Here is a 16565-nt window from a genome sequence, read left to right as displayed (position 1 = left end):
GATTTATTTTTAGTTGCTGCTGTATTTTAACTGAAAATACTAAAATAAAGATTATCCTAATAATGCCTTTGTACCACTGAAAGAAAAGCCTGGGATGATTTTAGCGGTATCTGAATTTATCTGTCTTATTAAACCATTCGGAATAAGAATTGTTACTGATTAGCCTTGGATATACGGTATTTTCATCAACAGACTAATTCCAATGTTTTTAAATGGCCTTTTAACAGCCCTCCAGCAGCATTTAGCAGATATCAATGTGGAAGGACCAGAAAATGGATATGGCCACTGGATTGCTAGTACCTCGGGCTCAAGAAGTAACATAAACTCTTCTGTTGATGTAAGTGAATTTTAAGCTGAAGTTGTATAGTGGGATGGGAGCCCCAGGTGTACTGAATTTTTTTCTTCATATTCCTCATTCTGTTCTGTAAAATGCATTACTGCAGCTCATGATTGTTTTCAGTTGTGTGTTTAATTTCAAGCTATGTTTACTGTCCAATCAGAGGCAACCTAAACGTTTTTATCCTCTTGAAAGGAAGAGCTTGTAGAGAACTTGCTGTAGTCGTTCTCCAGCAGAATATATATAATGGACAATTCTTTTCCTGGCTCTTCTTCACTTTGGGAATAAGTTACTATGAAACTGTTATATAGTTTCATGGGAAAGCTCAAAATTGTATCTTTTCTACAGATGATATCTTGTACATTGAATTAGACTTTTAATTTGGATACAATTTATCTTTAACAGAATTCCTTCCCCTCTGTATTTTCATAGCATCATGCTCAGTAGTAAGGTTTGTTAAGCTTTCTTTATTGGGTCATCTTTACCTCAGACACATATTGTTGCTGTAATTTGATAGAACTCTAAAAGAGTACTTAATGCTGTAATTAATCTTCTACTGAGTACCAAAAAGTAGATTACTGTTTTGTAGTCTGTTTCCTTTCTTAACAAACTAGAGATGAAACAACATTATTTTTATATGATTAATCCTGAGAGGAGTTACTTTTACAGGGTGATTCTCCTAATGGTTCAAGTGATGGAAAAGGAGTAAAGTCTCTGGTGAATAAAATGACGGTTGCTTTGAAGACAAAATCTGTGAATGTAAAAGAAAAAGTTATTAGTTTTATTGAAAATACATCTACTCCAGTGGACAGGTACGTCAATTATACCTCACTGGGAATTAGCAGTGAGGAATGACTTCCCATTTCATGTGGCTATTTTGTAAATGTGAAGACTGTGCTAGTTAGGAAAAGGATGTTATCTTCCAGTTTCAGCTTTTAGATTTCCTACCCCTGCGCTCCTCACAATTTCATCATGACACAGTAAGCCTGCTGTGTTGCCTTAGTATTGCAAAGCCAGTGTGAGCAGCCTTTTACCTTGAATATTTATGTAGAATTTGTTACTGCATGGTTAGTTTGACTTCTTATAATGTGTCGGTTCTCTATTCGGTCTAAAAGTCAAGAATTAGTACAATTTTGAGTTCCCCACCATCCTGACTCTAATGGAATGGGTGAATGACAGAGGATTCTGGATGAGGTTTTTTGTTTGGTTGGTTTTGTTCTGTTTTGGTTTTTTAACTACCCCATCTTGTGAAGTTGAGGTTAACTGTTCTGAAGATCTTGGGTTTATATTTTTTTTTCCCCAAGTCCTGATGTAATGCTGTTTTTCAAACCCAGAATCCACTCTTGTTCATTTTTCTTGTTCATCTTCAAGTAGAGCTTGCAACAAGAATGTGCAAACGTGTTAAGACACTTTCAAAGTTGGAAGTCATTATTCCAAATGCTGAAGTAGATCATAGAATTATAGAATCATTTAGTTTTGAAAAGACTTTTAAGATCATCAAGTCTTAACTGTTAAGCCAGGACGGCCAAGCCCACCACTAAACCGTGTCCCTAAGTGGCATGTCTACATGTCTTTTAAATACCTCCAGGGATGGTGACTCAACCACTTCCCTGGGCAGCCTGTTCCAAAAGAATAACAGCCTTCATCTGTCAAAGCTTTCATTGAATAGCCTGGTTTAGAATTCTTTAAACTATGTAACCTTTGGAGCTGTATGTTGCTAAAATATTGGTATTCAATAATCTTAACAGAGCTGGTGTTTGTTTCATAGCAGGATTTAAAATACATGCCAAAAAAGTAGTCTTTAGTAGTTTGTAGGTAATCAAAAGGTACAGATTGTTGCTTCTTTTTGTGTTAAATAACTTAAATAAGTTAAAATTATTTTTTAAGTTGTCATTATTTCACAATTAGAGGCAACATACTCTTTAAGAGCACCTAGTAGTATCTTTTGTTGTATTAAGGCTTATATGTAAGCCATACATAGCATGAAAAATTAATCTTCCAGTAGAATTTTTACAAATACTTCTCTACCTCGTGGCTAGCTGTCATAGCTTTTATTTATAAGCATCCTCCTTGAAGACACATTGCCAATATACAGCATTTCATTTATTTATCTAGATTTTTCCTTTAAACTTTTATTTTTAATTCTTTTGTTCTGTCCTCTGCCCCAATGTACTGTAGAATACCTTTCACTATTCCCTGGCCAGACAGAGCAAGCCTGGAGCGGTAAGCTTGATAATTAAGCAGTCTGACTAAAACCACTTTTGTTGTATTTAGCATGGCATCATGATATTTGTAAGCATTGGTTACACTGACAAAATTGCTCTCATTTTTGTATGAATTTAGGTTTCTTTGGAGTATTATAGCTATTGGTTTTTACAAGTAGTGGTCAGGGGACTTGAGGAAGAAAAGGAATGTATTGGCAGTGCTTTCTTCTCTTAATTTCTGCTTCATCATTTCTGATCCCTCCCTTACTATTGCTTTTTTATGTATTCTTTTTTTTTTAACTTGTCATTTCCTATATACATTTTATTAGTGACTTGTACTAGTGAAAGACTCTAGGAGCAATTACTGAACAAATTATGGTTTAAGGTTTTAACAAGAGAGACTACACCTCTGAAAAGGGCTTGTTATAAACTGTTTATAAAGCATCATCAAAGCTTAGATATGAGAGGGAACCTATATGGAAATTCTGTCTGGCAATCTGGATTTTTTTATGCTTCTTATCACATGGTGATAGAACATGCTGATAGAAACAGAGGTGCTCATTACTGGGAAAAGAAAAATGCTGAGTTAGTAAGTAAATATGCTTTGCAACTCCCCCTCATCTTGTTCCCATAACTATTGAGTTTCACAGAAATGTGGAGACCCTTCACATTTGTCTTGGATTTATTGCCTTATTTCAGAAATAAAAATTGTGAATTGAGGTTATATTAAATTACTTGTGACAAATGAAGGACAGCTTACTTTGGTTATACTTTAGGAACTTGTGTGTTACAACTTTTGACCCTCAGACTGAAAAGCATGAAGATTGGCTCTGGAAGAATTAATGAAGATATAAAATGCTGTTTAGGTTGACAAGTTCTTCTTTCAAGTAGTTTGCACATAATTTGAGATAAGATTTACCCATAAGCATTACAGAAGGGTGTTGTGTGAGCAAAACCAACAGTAATGTTAACCAGTATTCTTAAAAAAAAAAAAAAGTGGGAATATCTCAATAGCACATAATGATTTGTTAATTTAGAAATCCTAAAGATCATGGGGATTTCTCCCCACATTTTATCAGTTTTTAGAATATGGTTAAAAAGTGTTAAAATTCCAACTTAAAACATGTGGTGACTGTGTTTGATAACTGAAAGATACTTGAATTTGTCACCAGGAAGTTTTGATACACTGAGATTTTTATGTCCATTATTTTACTTGCTGTTTTCACTCCTGTTGCTCATCTTCTTTCATTGGGAAGATGCAATAATAAATTTGGTCACACTGTGGATCACTAAAACTATTCTTTTAAAATGGCAGCTCTTAAAAACCTGGAATGGCATTCTTTTCCCATCCATTTAGTTAGGTCCACTTCTGTGTTCATCACAAATACATTTCAGTTGCAGGTTTGCCTCTAAAGAGAATTGCATTAGATTTGTGACAATGTAATGATGACCTTCTGTGCAAATAGGTTAAAGGAGATCCATTTCTAGATTAAGATGTTACTAGGTTTTTATAAAGCAGCTTTTTACTTTCTTTTGTCTTGACTAACTTCCATCTATAAACACTAATGGGATCTTCTCTTAAATGCTCTCTGTATAATTTAATTTGACACTATTTAAATGCGCTGCTTCTTGCTCAATTGGTTATGTATTACTAAAGCATATTTGCAAAAGCCTCCATATAGAAGCACTGCCCTCTTGAATTGTCAGTGTCATTGATGCTTATTGTCTTAAACACTAATGAGCATGTTTTTGTATGTTTAGTTTCATTGTAGAATGCATTTCTGTTTTTTTCCTATTAAACACTTCCTTGTTTTGTCTACATTAGTAAATTTTAGCCATAGAAAATGTAGGTTTCTCTTTTAACTTTCAAATGTGCTTTCAGGTATGCATAAGTACAAGCATTCATTCGTATATTACTAAAGAAGTTGCCGCTCCAGCTTGCTTCTACAGTAGCATGTAAACTGGATATATGAATATACTTAAAACAGGAATCAGGGCTTATAGTTTATAGGAAATACAAATACCTGTTATGGGGATGGAGGTTATAGAAATTGAAATGGGGGAAAGGGACAGGCGTGTTTTGGTTTGTTTGTTTTTTAACTACTACATGTTGCCAGTTCTAAAAGCTAAATGAGCTGGTTTTTTTTTTTTTTTTTCAGCATTTGTGTGTTTTGTGGCTCTCTGAACCTTTTAGGTTTTCTCATTTTTCAGGTATTCTCAGCAGTTAAGGGCCAGAACAGTTAACATGACAACTGTGACCATGTAATCACAGCACTCTGAGCTGGAGCTTTAAAATACCTCAGGATTTGCCACTGTTAGTGTCAGACATCAAGACTCAGTTGTGTGTCTTTGTGTCATTTAGTATAATCTGTAGAAACAGACTTAAATGTGATATTATTAATTTTTTTAAGTCAGTATCTATGCAGAAATCCCAGTGATGCTGGGACTTTAGCAGTGGGAGTAGCTTGACCAAAGTTTTCAGGGTCTGGCTTATGCTGGAGAAAGTAAGTGACAGGCAGGAAGTCAGAGTTCACGCTGCAGTGGGTGGTTTATTAGCCCCACCTGGAAGTGCTTAAGGTACTTTATCTTTTGAGGAATTAACCAGAAAAACTACCTTCCAGACATATTGGTTAGTAGTCTTCGTTTTTTCCTCCATCCTGGTTTGGCATCCTTGTAAAGCTGCCCTGATTGTCCAGAAATTTTTCAGTTTCATGCTAGAAACTTCATAGCATGTTGTCAGTTTTCAGGTCTCTAATGTATTTTGTCACTTGAGGAGGTGACCAGAAGTCCTTTTTAAAACAAAAAGGTATTTCTTTTCAGTTTACTTGTTACAACAGTCAGCCTTGCCAAGTAACTGAATTACATGCTTTCACTAACCAAATTGCTTGATGGGTCAGTCACAGCTTCCTTACAGGCAGCTTCATGAAATTCTCTTGTCCTTCTCAGTTGTGCAGTTATGTTCGCATTTTGCTAATATGTTATTGTAGGAGTTGTACCATCAGTTTGAAAGTTACTTTTCTTCTCCCATCCCATGTCCTCTCCTGTCCTTTTCATTGCCAACAGACATGTCAGCAGCAGTGACAGAGTAGGAAAACCCTACCGTGGTGTGAAACCAGTATTCAGCATCGGAGATGAAGAAGAGTATGATACTGGTACAGTAGATCTTCCTCTTACCTACATTAGCTTATTTAGATAAAATTATTAAGTTTGGCTAAATCATAAGAGTGTATTTTACATCTGTATTACAATGTGACATTTTTCTATTATCATTGATTGTGTTTGTTATTGTGGTGCCTAGACCAACCAGGAAACACCCTCTTCAAATACGTAGTGGCAGACTAAATAAAAAAAGATCGTGGTAGGCATGAAACGGCCAACAGGAGTAAGTGGGAATAGATGGGTTTAGTGGATCGTTCATGTTCACTTGTTGTTTGTAGTAAAAATCGTTTTTTCTGTGCTGGTCTTGTACATGTAAACCTGCAATTGTAACCTCTGTTACAACAGTAAGCAAAATGTAATGGACCTAGTTTGGCTGACAGATCTCAGGTTAAATCTCTAGTGTTGGCACTTAGTATAACAATCTGATTTTCTGAAAATATAGCTGGAGCTACACTAAGGTGGTTGATGTGTGCACAGTCTCCAGTGTTTTGGACTTTGCTCTTTAGCATTGAATCTGTTAATAATTGAATCATCTCTGGATAAGTACACATAATGCTGTATGAAAAATGTGCAACTTTAATTTTTAATCTAGTTGAAGAAGTTACAGCCAAAACTGGAACACTGCATTTTTCACAAAGGTGTGGGGCTATTTTGGTTTGGCTTTTTTGTTGTTTAGATTGTTTTTTTCCAGACCAGTGCTAACATTAGAATGGTGTGGAACTACTGCTGTCCTGGTTTTGTTACAGTAGTGCTAGCTTACTCCCAACCATCATCAGCTCACAAGCAACCATTCTGTGACCAAAGGGCATACTCTGCTTCCATGTGAGAAACAAATAACTAGAACAAGAATTTTGACCTGCAAAAGAAATAATTTAAGAAGATTAATAAGGGAGATTCATGGATCTTGAGTTGTGTAAACAAGATTGACAACAAACGTTGCTTGTGTGCTATAAGAATTGGGAAGGAGCAAAATGAAACTATTGGGCAGAAGCTTTAATACTAATAAGATACTCCTCAAAATGCCACTTAATTAATTTTGCACAGTTCTTTGAACATCCATAATAGTGCTTGGCAAAGTCTATGTGGTTTCAGAAAACCAGGTCCTCAAAGACAAATTGTCTGGAACTTTTTTCCAGTAATGGTTGTTCTGTAATTTCTATTTACATTTGCTTTTAAAAGCACTATTAGACTTTGTAAGTAACCAGAATTACTGCAATGATTTGAATAAGCAAAACCAGCACACAGGAGGTAAAATACCTAGTTCAGTACAGAAGAATGCAAAAAATCGACCTGTTTCTGTATGGTAGTCTTTGTGAAATTTTAGTGAGTTTTTTTATATTAAAAAACTGCAATCAGCTATAATAATTGCAGTCTGCTCTAGATGGCTCTGCTTGAGTAGGAGGGTTGGACCAGATGACCTCCAGAGGTCCCTTCCATCCTCAGCCATTCTGTGAAATGAGGATGAATTTTGTTCCACTCCTTTCATCGTGCCTTTTTTTTCAGTGAAAGCCTTTTCAAAAGTATGGCTATAATTCTGAATTGTTTTGAAATAAATAGTTGAACAAAGTGTAGAAAACTGGCTTTGAAAAAGATGCTTTAAACAGGTATCTTTCAGGATTTACTCCTTTCTGGGAGTAATTTTTGTGGATTTAATATATATAGTTCACTGCAGACAACTAGATTGCTTAAACTCGTCTAATGTAGCACCAAATTACTATGTAAACATAATCACCATATTTAGACGTAAAAAATATTTTGCAACTAAGTGATAACGCAGGAGTTTTGGGTGTTTCACAGAGGTCTGTGCTGAAAATTTTGGTTTTGAATATGTTCTTAAAAGTCCTTGGAAAAGGAGGTGAACACAAAGACAATTCTTGCTAATGATCCAAGATTATTTGAGGTAGTAAGGACAAACTGAAGAATTGAATGAGTGTTTTGCCACTTTGAGTGACTGGGTGATAAAATAGCACATGAAATTCAGTATGAATTAGTGTGAGGTGAGAGACATGGGGGACAAAAAAAAAATATCTAGTTTCAGATACAAAATGGTACACTGATTTGGCTGTGCCCAGGAGCCACAGGTTTATAAGTGAGTGAGTGCTCATTGGCAGTCAGAAAAGCAAATCAAACACTAGGAATTATAAGGAAAGCAACAGAGAATAAAACAGAGGTCATGATGCCGCTGTATAAACCTGTGGTTCACCCAGACATTGAATACTGTGTGTCTTGATCCTGTACCTCAGAAAATATGTTTGAACAGGAGAAAGTTCAGAGAGGAATAAGAAGGTGAGGAAAGATGTGAAATGGCTTTCACAACAGGCATAACTGAATATTAGAACTTTTGTTATATGAAATAGGCAATTTAAGGGAGGAAAAGTGGCCCACAAAAATAATGCCTGGCCTGGAAAGGGATCAACAGATGTTTATTTCTTGTACAAGAAACTAGAAGCCACAAGAGGAGACTTTACTGAAATGTAGTTGACATCTTTTTGGTACTGCTTGCCAACAGATGTTGGTGCTGTAGATGCAAAACATTTGCACGACTTCAAGGAAAGTCTGAACAAGTCCATGTAAAAGATCTATCATACTTAATGATGGACAAATTAGACTAGCCTAAGAAATACCCTGAGCTGAAAATAGTTGTCTGCTGAAAGAGAATTAAAAGAGCAGTATCAGATCTGCATTTTTTGTTCTTCCCTCTGAACAATTGTTTACGGTTAGGTTGACTTTGGTTTGAACCATAGTTTTAAGTAAGTTGAAAAGTTGTCTGATGTGTTGTGCTTTTTTTTATTTTTTATCTCCTCCCTTCAAAATAGATGAAATTGATAGCTCCTCAATGTCAGATGATGATCGAAAAGAGGTTGTCAACATCCAAACATGGATAAATAAACCTGATGTGAAATATAACTTCCCCTGTAATGAAGTGAAGGAAAATGGGCATATGTTTCCCAGGTACAGGAATTAGTGTTAAATTTAATGAAAATGTCTGTCTTGATACACATTTTAAAAAAATAAAATAATATTGGGCAATTAAGTTATTCTTTGTATTAAACTAGGAAATGAAAGTGTGAAACATCCTAGAACAAAATGTTACCACTATATTTGCATTCTTTTATTTGCAATATTATAGAATAGTAATTACCTACAAAAACCTAGCATGAAGTTTTGCTTTGAAAACAAGATAGGAAGAAAAATTTTCTCGGTGTACATAGGTTTATTTTTCAAGACCAGGTAGACCTGAGTACTTGTGGCCTCACTTTTTCTTCTCTGCTTGTCTCTGTGCCTTGTACTACACACCAATCTTGCCCCCAAGATACAGTGACCTTATTAATCCTGAAGAGCAGAACATGATACTTGCTATATTTTGGCTTCCCCAAAAAGTACGAGTCCTGTTGAATCTGGAAAACAGAAAATGATGATGGGCTTTCTTTTTGCATCATGGTCTGTTCTTGTCTTTTATTAAGTTTATTTTGCCATTAGATTTATTTTATATGGTGTGTGATTACTAATCTATCATAGTATGATTCCAGCTAGTGTGTCCCCACCACTAGCTGAGCATGCATTCCTCCCATGAAGAAAGCAAAAGTGGGACTCAAACTGAGCTGGCAGGTCAGCATCTCCACGTTAGAGCTCGTACAGTGACTGACAGTCGTGGAGTACCAGCATGTCCTTTTAACGTGGGTCTGAGGCTCCACATATAGCGCTCCCGCTCTGTAGGTGGAGGGATGGGGTTGGGGGCATGATTGAAGGGTGAAATTGAAGCTGGAGGCATTTTCCTTGCTCTGTGCGTGGCCCAGCACTACTGGTGGTTGTGATCTTTGTTGATAGCACTCACAGCTGTTGTCATAAGGTGATGGTGTTAACTGCTCACTCTGTTTTGTATGCTGTTGAGGATGCCATGCTTGTTTTCAAAAATGGCTATGATACAGTACTCGAAAATCTGAAGTATTTTGTAGACCCTTCTAAATTACAGATTTGACAAGTATTAAAACTGTTTCTTAGATTTGGGAAGTTTTATCTACTGCTCTCTATATAGCTTATTTGTAGAATTCAGCTTTCTAAATAGCTGATATTTAGTTCACTAGCAAACCTAATTTGTATTTTTCCCTCAAGTCATCTCCTAGTAACAGCAACTCATATGTACTGTTTGAGAGAGATTCCGTCACGAAAGGGACTGGCTTACATACAGTCTCGACAGGCACTGAACTCTGTAGTCAAGATCACATCCAAGAAGAAACACCCGGAACTGATCACCTTTAAATATGGAAATAGCAATACTTCAGGCATAGAAATTTTGGCAGTTGAAAGGTAAGCCATCTAGTAGCATAGATATAAGTAGTAATGATACACAGAACGCTGTCAGCAGGAAATCAGGGGCATGCTGCAATTCCCAGAATTGAATTAAAAAGTAGTATTTTTTGTTTAGGAATATATAATTCAGATGTGAACTAGAAGAAAGATCTGCCATCAGAGAGGAACTCCGTGATCTGCATCAACAGTTGTTGGGCATGGGATGTTTGCAAGCGTTTTCTTTTTGTAGGGTCTTAAATGAAAATGAAGCGGACTACTATCTGTAGCCTAAAGTACAGATTTGTGAAGAGCGGGATTTGAGAGTGGCCTTTCTTCTAGCCTTCCTATCTCTTCCAATTTCTAACCTTCTGACTCTTCCTGTGCATTCTGCAAGGAGTCCAGAAGCCTAACCTCAAAACTCTGAACCCCTGAAACCTGATTCTTGAAAGTTAGTTACTGTCATGCTCAGCATTTGGGTGGTTAAGACTTTGGGGGGAAGTCAAGAGAGATGGATCTGTTGAGCTTTCTTCCACTAGCTTAGCCTGTTGTTTCTTGACACTGTTTTGACAAAGTTGCTGCCATCAGTTGGACATTTTGCTGTCCTCATCCTTGGAGAGAACAGTGTGCAGTGGGTGCTCTGTTTTCACAAGAAATGGGAGATGATTTTTCTAGGTAACTGGGGAAGTTGTTCTATGCCTGTTGGCTGCTTTGCATGAAACTAGTTTGGTAGTAGGTCAGACAAAGAAAATGTTGCAGAGACCTTTGCCGCTTGTTGAGTTACTTCACCACCACCTTGTTGACTGGAGCAAATCCAGAAGAGAAAGGATTGCAAATAAATGATCTAGAGCTGTCTATAGGAATTAAAACAAAACAAAAAACAAAACCCACAAAGACTGCCATGGCTTAGTTGGATAGTGCAGGCTGCAGAGATCTTGAATTGCCTGATCCATACCATTGTTAATTAATGAAGAACTTTTCCTTTCCAAGATAGCCTGTGAAGTCCTCCTTAACAGTTCTAAATTCACAGACAGGAAGAGTTTCATAGTATAACCAGGAATTAAATTTTATTTTCTCAATAGTTTTTCATTTTTTTGTATTCCTCTCCTCCTTCCTCCTAGTGTGTGCCAGAGGAAAAATCAAAACAAGAACTACAGAATTAATGCTAAAAAATTTTAGTGAACTAATGATGGCTTTTTCTAAACACTTTTTTTTTTTCTTCAGGTATTTGATTCCAAATGCAGGTGATGCTACCAAAGCTATAAAACAACAGATCATGAAAGTATTGGATGCCTTGGAGAGTTAATAACTAAAGACTTTTTAGACAACAGTTTATAAAGAAGAAGCAACCAAGATACTGTATGTGGACACAAGCTGACTGTTTCCAATTGAATACTAACTTTAAAGAATTTTTCTGTCTGCTGATGGGAGTGCCTGAGTAGCAGGCTTAAGATAGGGTAAATTATTACCAATTTCTGGAAAGAATTTTTAATTTTGTTTTTGTTTTGAAGAAATGTTTATTATAAAGGCCAGTTGGTTTCATTTTTAGTGCAATCTTAACGCGAGTGATCTGCATCTTTGCAAGTGAAGATGCAGCTGGGTTTGCATTAAGCATGTTAAAGGAATAAAGCACTGCCAGATACAGAAAAGCAGTTGAAACCAGACAGTTTTTAAATTACTGTCCTTGAAAATAAAATGTCTCCATTGCCTACAGTCTATAAATTTGACTTGGCCTACTGGGGTAGCATCAAGGCCTGATTAAAAGTTTAGGTTTATAAGCAGAGCAGGTAAAAATCTTAGAAATACTGGTTCCTTCTCATTAAAAAGAGTTAAGTCCAGCTTGGGCTGCAGATAAATGGAGTAATACAAGCAATTTGTAAAATTAGCTTTTTTAAGTCTTATCCACTCCTAGGTTAAATAATTGGAATTGGTGGTAAGGGTATTTTTAAATACCAAAATGAACTGTGCACAATAAGCTTGAGGGATGTGATTTTTTTTAAATTATGCATTTCATAGGTTGAGGCTGTTTCTCTTGTGAAGTTGAGTGTGTGCATTGAAATTGAAGTTAAAGCTTCATGACAGAATAGGACAGTTGAAAGCTAGTTACCTTGCTCCTCAGAAACAAAACGTCTAAGATAAGGTTTTTAAAGGTCTAATTATTCAGTTCAGCACCGAAGTATGTGCTGATCAAAGATGTGTTCAGCAAGACAATTAATGCACACAAAGTGAAGAGATTCAAGTCCTATGTACGTGTGATAAATGTATTCATTACCTTTTACCTTCACTAATTCAAGCATTTCTTTATATTCTTTTAATTAACATCTTTTAAATTAACATTTGAGGGATTGTTTATCTATCTGGATTGTTTATCAGCAGCTGCCACTTGTTCCAAGAATCGTTCTCTTGTTAAAAAAGCTCAGTACAGGAATGTCCTTATGGCTGAGGCATAGCATCTTTGTAGACTGATGTGGAAATTGCCAAAAACTGTGAAATAAAGATAATGGGGATTAGCTTTGCTGTGTTGAAGGCTTCTGAGTATTTGAATAGAAACCTGTGAATTGGTACATCATCAGGAGCTAAAATACATTAAACTGACCTTTATAAAAAACAGTTATTCTAAGTTATTTTACTAGGAGTCAAGCTAGGGCACCTTAATTCTGGAACTAATTCCTTTTTTTTTCTTTGTCTTTTTTTTTTTTTTTTCTTCTTAGTATCTGAGTAAACACCAGTAGAACTTGAACTGTTGAAGATATTTGCATGAAATTGCACCTGGGCCAATGGTCATGTATTTATAGTTTTGCCCAGCAGCTGTTGTATTACATTTTCCCCTTCCTACTCCCTTCTGAAAATATCCTGAAGAGTCTCTGACTCTGTGCCTACTTCAGCAATGAGATTTTTTTCATGTAAAGATGTTTGTGTTACTGTTTATAAACTACAGCTGTAAATAAACCAGTACAATTTGAACATAACTTGTTCTATTAGAAAGCATGTAGTTGCATACTGTGTGAATTCTCTGATTCTATTAATAGTTTTTCATAAAGATATTTTATAAATGGAAGTGAATTTGATTTTTGGAGTGAAAGAAGCTGATTATGGATCATAGGTAGCTACTGTCAGTGACATCTTAATGTGCGTATTTTGGAATTCAGACTTAGATTGATTTTATTAAAATACTTTTGGGTGAGCCTTAGTGAGCATTCATAGAAAGGTCAAAACAAGCTAGCAAGTGGTCACATTATAGAAAGGGTCTCCACATAAATTCCAGATTTCTCAGTGTCACGTTATGAAAGCATTGACAAAATGACAGCACATTTCTCCTAGTCATTGATGGGGGGAGAGGGGACTGTGAAAAGTACGTTGAGTTGTTGAATAGGTGTATCTGGGTATTAAATGGGGAAAGTGGGTAATGTGTATACTTATTGTTATAACAATTAAAACAATTTTATTTTGGATTCAATCAATTTAGGCTGAGAAACAATAAGCAAAACAGCGCTGGGTGCGCGAAGAGCTCCCTTAGCTCCACCACGCGCACACAGAGTTCTGAAAACGGTGTCTTTTATAGTAGCATCTTGACCAATCTCTTCTCGCCGAATGTTCGTCCTGCTCTTCCTCCATTGGGTCATCTGTGTTACTAGGGTACACCTCCTCCTCCTGTTGGCTCTTCTTTGGCGCGCTTTTGAGAGTCTCAGGGTCTTTGGCGCGCTTTCCTAAGTAGCGATTGCCTCTGCTCCAGGCAGAGTTTTCTAAGAAGTGGTTGCATTGTTCTAAAGGAGAAGCACATTCGCCTATTCATTACAATTGTGATACAGGTTACAGTGGTCACAAATTATTTTAAATTCACACAAGGTACAACAATTACACTTACCATACCATATCCTATTTTGACAAGAATCATGCCTATGTTTTCCACAATTCCCCCCTTTGTTTTTGTTTATCTCATTGATTCATGTCTTAGTTTCTAATTCGATAACAGCTTTTCATGCTGTAGTCATTATTTCTAGTTGCATGCTTAGTACCACTGATAGTATTAAACAAATAAAAGATGGTATTAAACAAGGGATAAGTAACAACCCCCCCAAAATATTCCCAGGACTACAATACTATTTTGTATACAGCAACTGGTAAGATTAAATTTCCAACAAACTCCCCCTTCCTGTGCCAACAGGTAGTCTGATGTTATACTGGAACCCCCATCACTCTCCCCTACTTATTGGCAACAGGAAGAAGCTAGGTTTATAACTGTACCTACTGTACATGAGCCAACCCAGCTGATCGTAATGCTCAGCGGTCACCGCCCCAGGGGTTGCAGCCCTTGGCAGACCTTGTCAGCTGCAGCACTGATTCCCTCCGGTCTTGCCCCCTCCAGTTTTTACCAAGGTGTGCCTTTTTAGGACTTCCAACACAAACAGAGGTTGGGAAAATTGGGGAAAAGTGGGTTCCATCAGCTACTAAAGATAACATTGGTTCTCTTGTACTTTGAATTTTTGTAAATTCAATTAGAGTTTACCCTTTTACAGAAGTCACTATGAATTTCCCCAGCCGTTACATCAAGTTCTTTTAAAGGTAAGTTTGGTGTCCCCAGGTTCATTTACAACTCTCCATTCCTTTATTGGTCCCTTTACCCTTGATGCATGTGTCCACCCCTTTCCAGCCACCCTTATTGCTGTTTCTGTAGTTAAAAGAACAAGAAATGGCCCTTCCCTTCGAAGGTTAAGGTTATCTTCTCTCCAGGTTTTTATCAACACTTTATCTCCTGGTTGAATTTTGTGTATTGTGAAATCTAAAGGCGTGCTCTGAGCTAATAGACCTTTAGCCCTGAGTTCCTTCTTAGGTCGCATCCTCCAATTTTGGATGACCTATTGGTAACCCTTGGGTATAAGGCATCCCATACAACGTTTCAAAAGGTGAGATTCTAGTTACTGAGTTTGGCATAGTTCTGGTATTTAACAGGGCCGAGGGAAGACACTTTATCCATGACATTTTTGTTTCAATCATGAGCTTTGATAATTGTTGTTTTAGGGTCTGATTTACTCTCTCCACCCTTCCAGAACTTTGGGGATGCTAAGGAGTGTGATAGTCCCACTGGATTCCCAAGGCTAATATAATATTTTTAAGAACTTTAGATGTGAAATGAGATCCCTGATCTATTACTCTCATCATCCCATATCGGGGAATAATATTTTCAAGTAATTGTTTTGCTACTGTCTGAACCGTGGCCCTTGTAGTAGGAAATGCCTCAACCCAGTGAGTTAGTTGGTCAATGATCACCAAAAGATACTTATATTGCCCCACCTTTGGTAATTCAGTAAAATCCACCTGTATCCTTTCAAAAGGTCGGTGAGCCAAAGGTCTCCCTCCTTCTGGTGTCTGTCTTATTTGTTTTTTATTAATTTTCTGACAAATTAAACAACCCTGTACTACTTGTTTTGCCATTTCAAAAACTCCTATACACCTGTAGAATTTTAGGAATTTATCCACAAGGCCTCTAGTTCCCCAGTGTGTTTGTTGATGTAACCTTTGTAATATCCTTTTGGCATATCCTTTTGGTAACATTTCCCTGCCGTCTGGCAAAATCCATTTGTTGTCTTTTTGTTTACCTCCCAGTTTTTCACATTCCAATATTTCACATTCAAGAATAAGCCTTTTGTTCATGCATTTGTTCATCTGTCAGTCTTAGTTGTTGGGTGGTTGTTAAGGTTAAGAGAGCCGCTTGCTTGGCTTCTTCATCTGCTAAATTATTTCCCCGAGTCCTAAATTGTAGCCCTTTTTGGTGTCCTCTGACATGACTTATAGATATCGCCTCAGGTTCTTGTATAGCCTGTAATATTTATTAATTCCTCATGGATTAATCCCTTTCCCTGGGTATTTACTAAACCCTTTTCTTCCCATATTTTTCCAAATGTGTGAACTATTCCAAAGGCATGTTTTGAATCTGTAAATATTGTCCCTTTTTTGTTTTGTAATCTTTTCAGTGCTCTTAAAAGGGCATATAATTCACATGCTTATGCAGACCAACTAGCACTCAGTGGCCTAGATTCTATTATTTCCCAATTACTCCCATCTATGATGGCATATCCTGATGTTCTGTTTCCTTCAATCACCCGAGAAGATCCATATATAAAAAATTTCTCCCCTTCCTCCAACTCTTTTCCTCTAGATCTGGTCTAATTTGTGTTTGTAACTCTACTGAATCTATACAGTTACGTTTAGTCTTCCCCCATTCCCCAAACAAAAACTGCTGGGTTTTGTGCCGTAGTAGTCCTTAAATCCAAATCAGAGGAATGAATTAAAATAGCTTCATATTTTAATAATATATTGTTGGTAAGCCATTTATCTGCTTTCTGTTGGAGGATTCATCTAATGTCACGAGGAACATATACTACCACAGATCCCCCAAATGTAACCTTCCTAGCTTCCTCGACTAACAAGGCCACAGCCACCACTGCTTGCAAACATGTTGGCCATCCTTTGCTTACTGGATCTAATAGTTCCAAAAAATATCCAACGGGCTTTTTGCTTCCAGCCCAATCCTGAGTGAGTACTCCATAATCAATGTAATTACTGGTGTTTTACAAAGA

At 36.8% G+C, this 16565-nt stretch overlaps 1 protein-coding gene across 4 annotated transcripts in view; it reads left to right on the top strand.

Annotated features, from left to right (window-relative positions):
* The window catches only part of TBC1D23 (TBC1 domain family member 23), a 36011-nt gene extending 22113 nt beyond the window's left edge, over nucleotides 1-13898 (top strand). The window contains exons 13-20 of one of the 4 annotated variants that reach the window (XM_040583197.1): nucleotides 228-337; nucleotides 1007-1149; nucleotides 2516-2560; nucleotides 5605-5693; nucleotides 8517-8652; nucleotides 9814-10008; nucleotides 11212-11346; nucleotides 13454-13898. In XM_040583197.1, coding sequence (XP_040439131.1) covers nucleotides 228-337; nucleotides 1007-1149; nucleotides 2516-2560; nucleotides 5605-5693; nucleotides 8517-8652; nucleotides 9814-10008; nucleotides 11212-11293 — 800 coding nt within the window. In that variant the 3' untranslated portion in view covers nucleotides 11294-11346; nucleotides 13454-13898. Of the gene's footprint in view, nucleotides 1-227; nucleotides 338-1006; nucleotides 1150-2515; nucleotides 2561-5604; nucleotides 5694-8516; nucleotides 8653-9813; nucleotides 10009-11211; nucleotides 12957-13453 lie in introns of those variants that run through there. The other 3 variants (XM_040583196.1, XM_040583195.1, XM_040583199.1) reach the window with 3 other exon arrangements.
* Nucleotides 13899-16565: the final 2667 nt, after the last annotated feature.

This window comes from Falco naumanni, chromosome 2 (genome assembly GCF_017639655.2).
Source record: "Falco naumanni isolate bFalNau1 chromosome 2, bFalNau1.pat, whole genome shotgun sequence".
In the NCBI taxonomy this organism is placed as follows: Eukaryota; Metazoa; Chordata; class Aves; order Falconiformes; family Falconidae; genus Falco; species Falco naumanni.
Note: the sequence above shows the minus strand (reverse complement) of the source record. Positions and strands in the feature narration are given on the sequence as shown.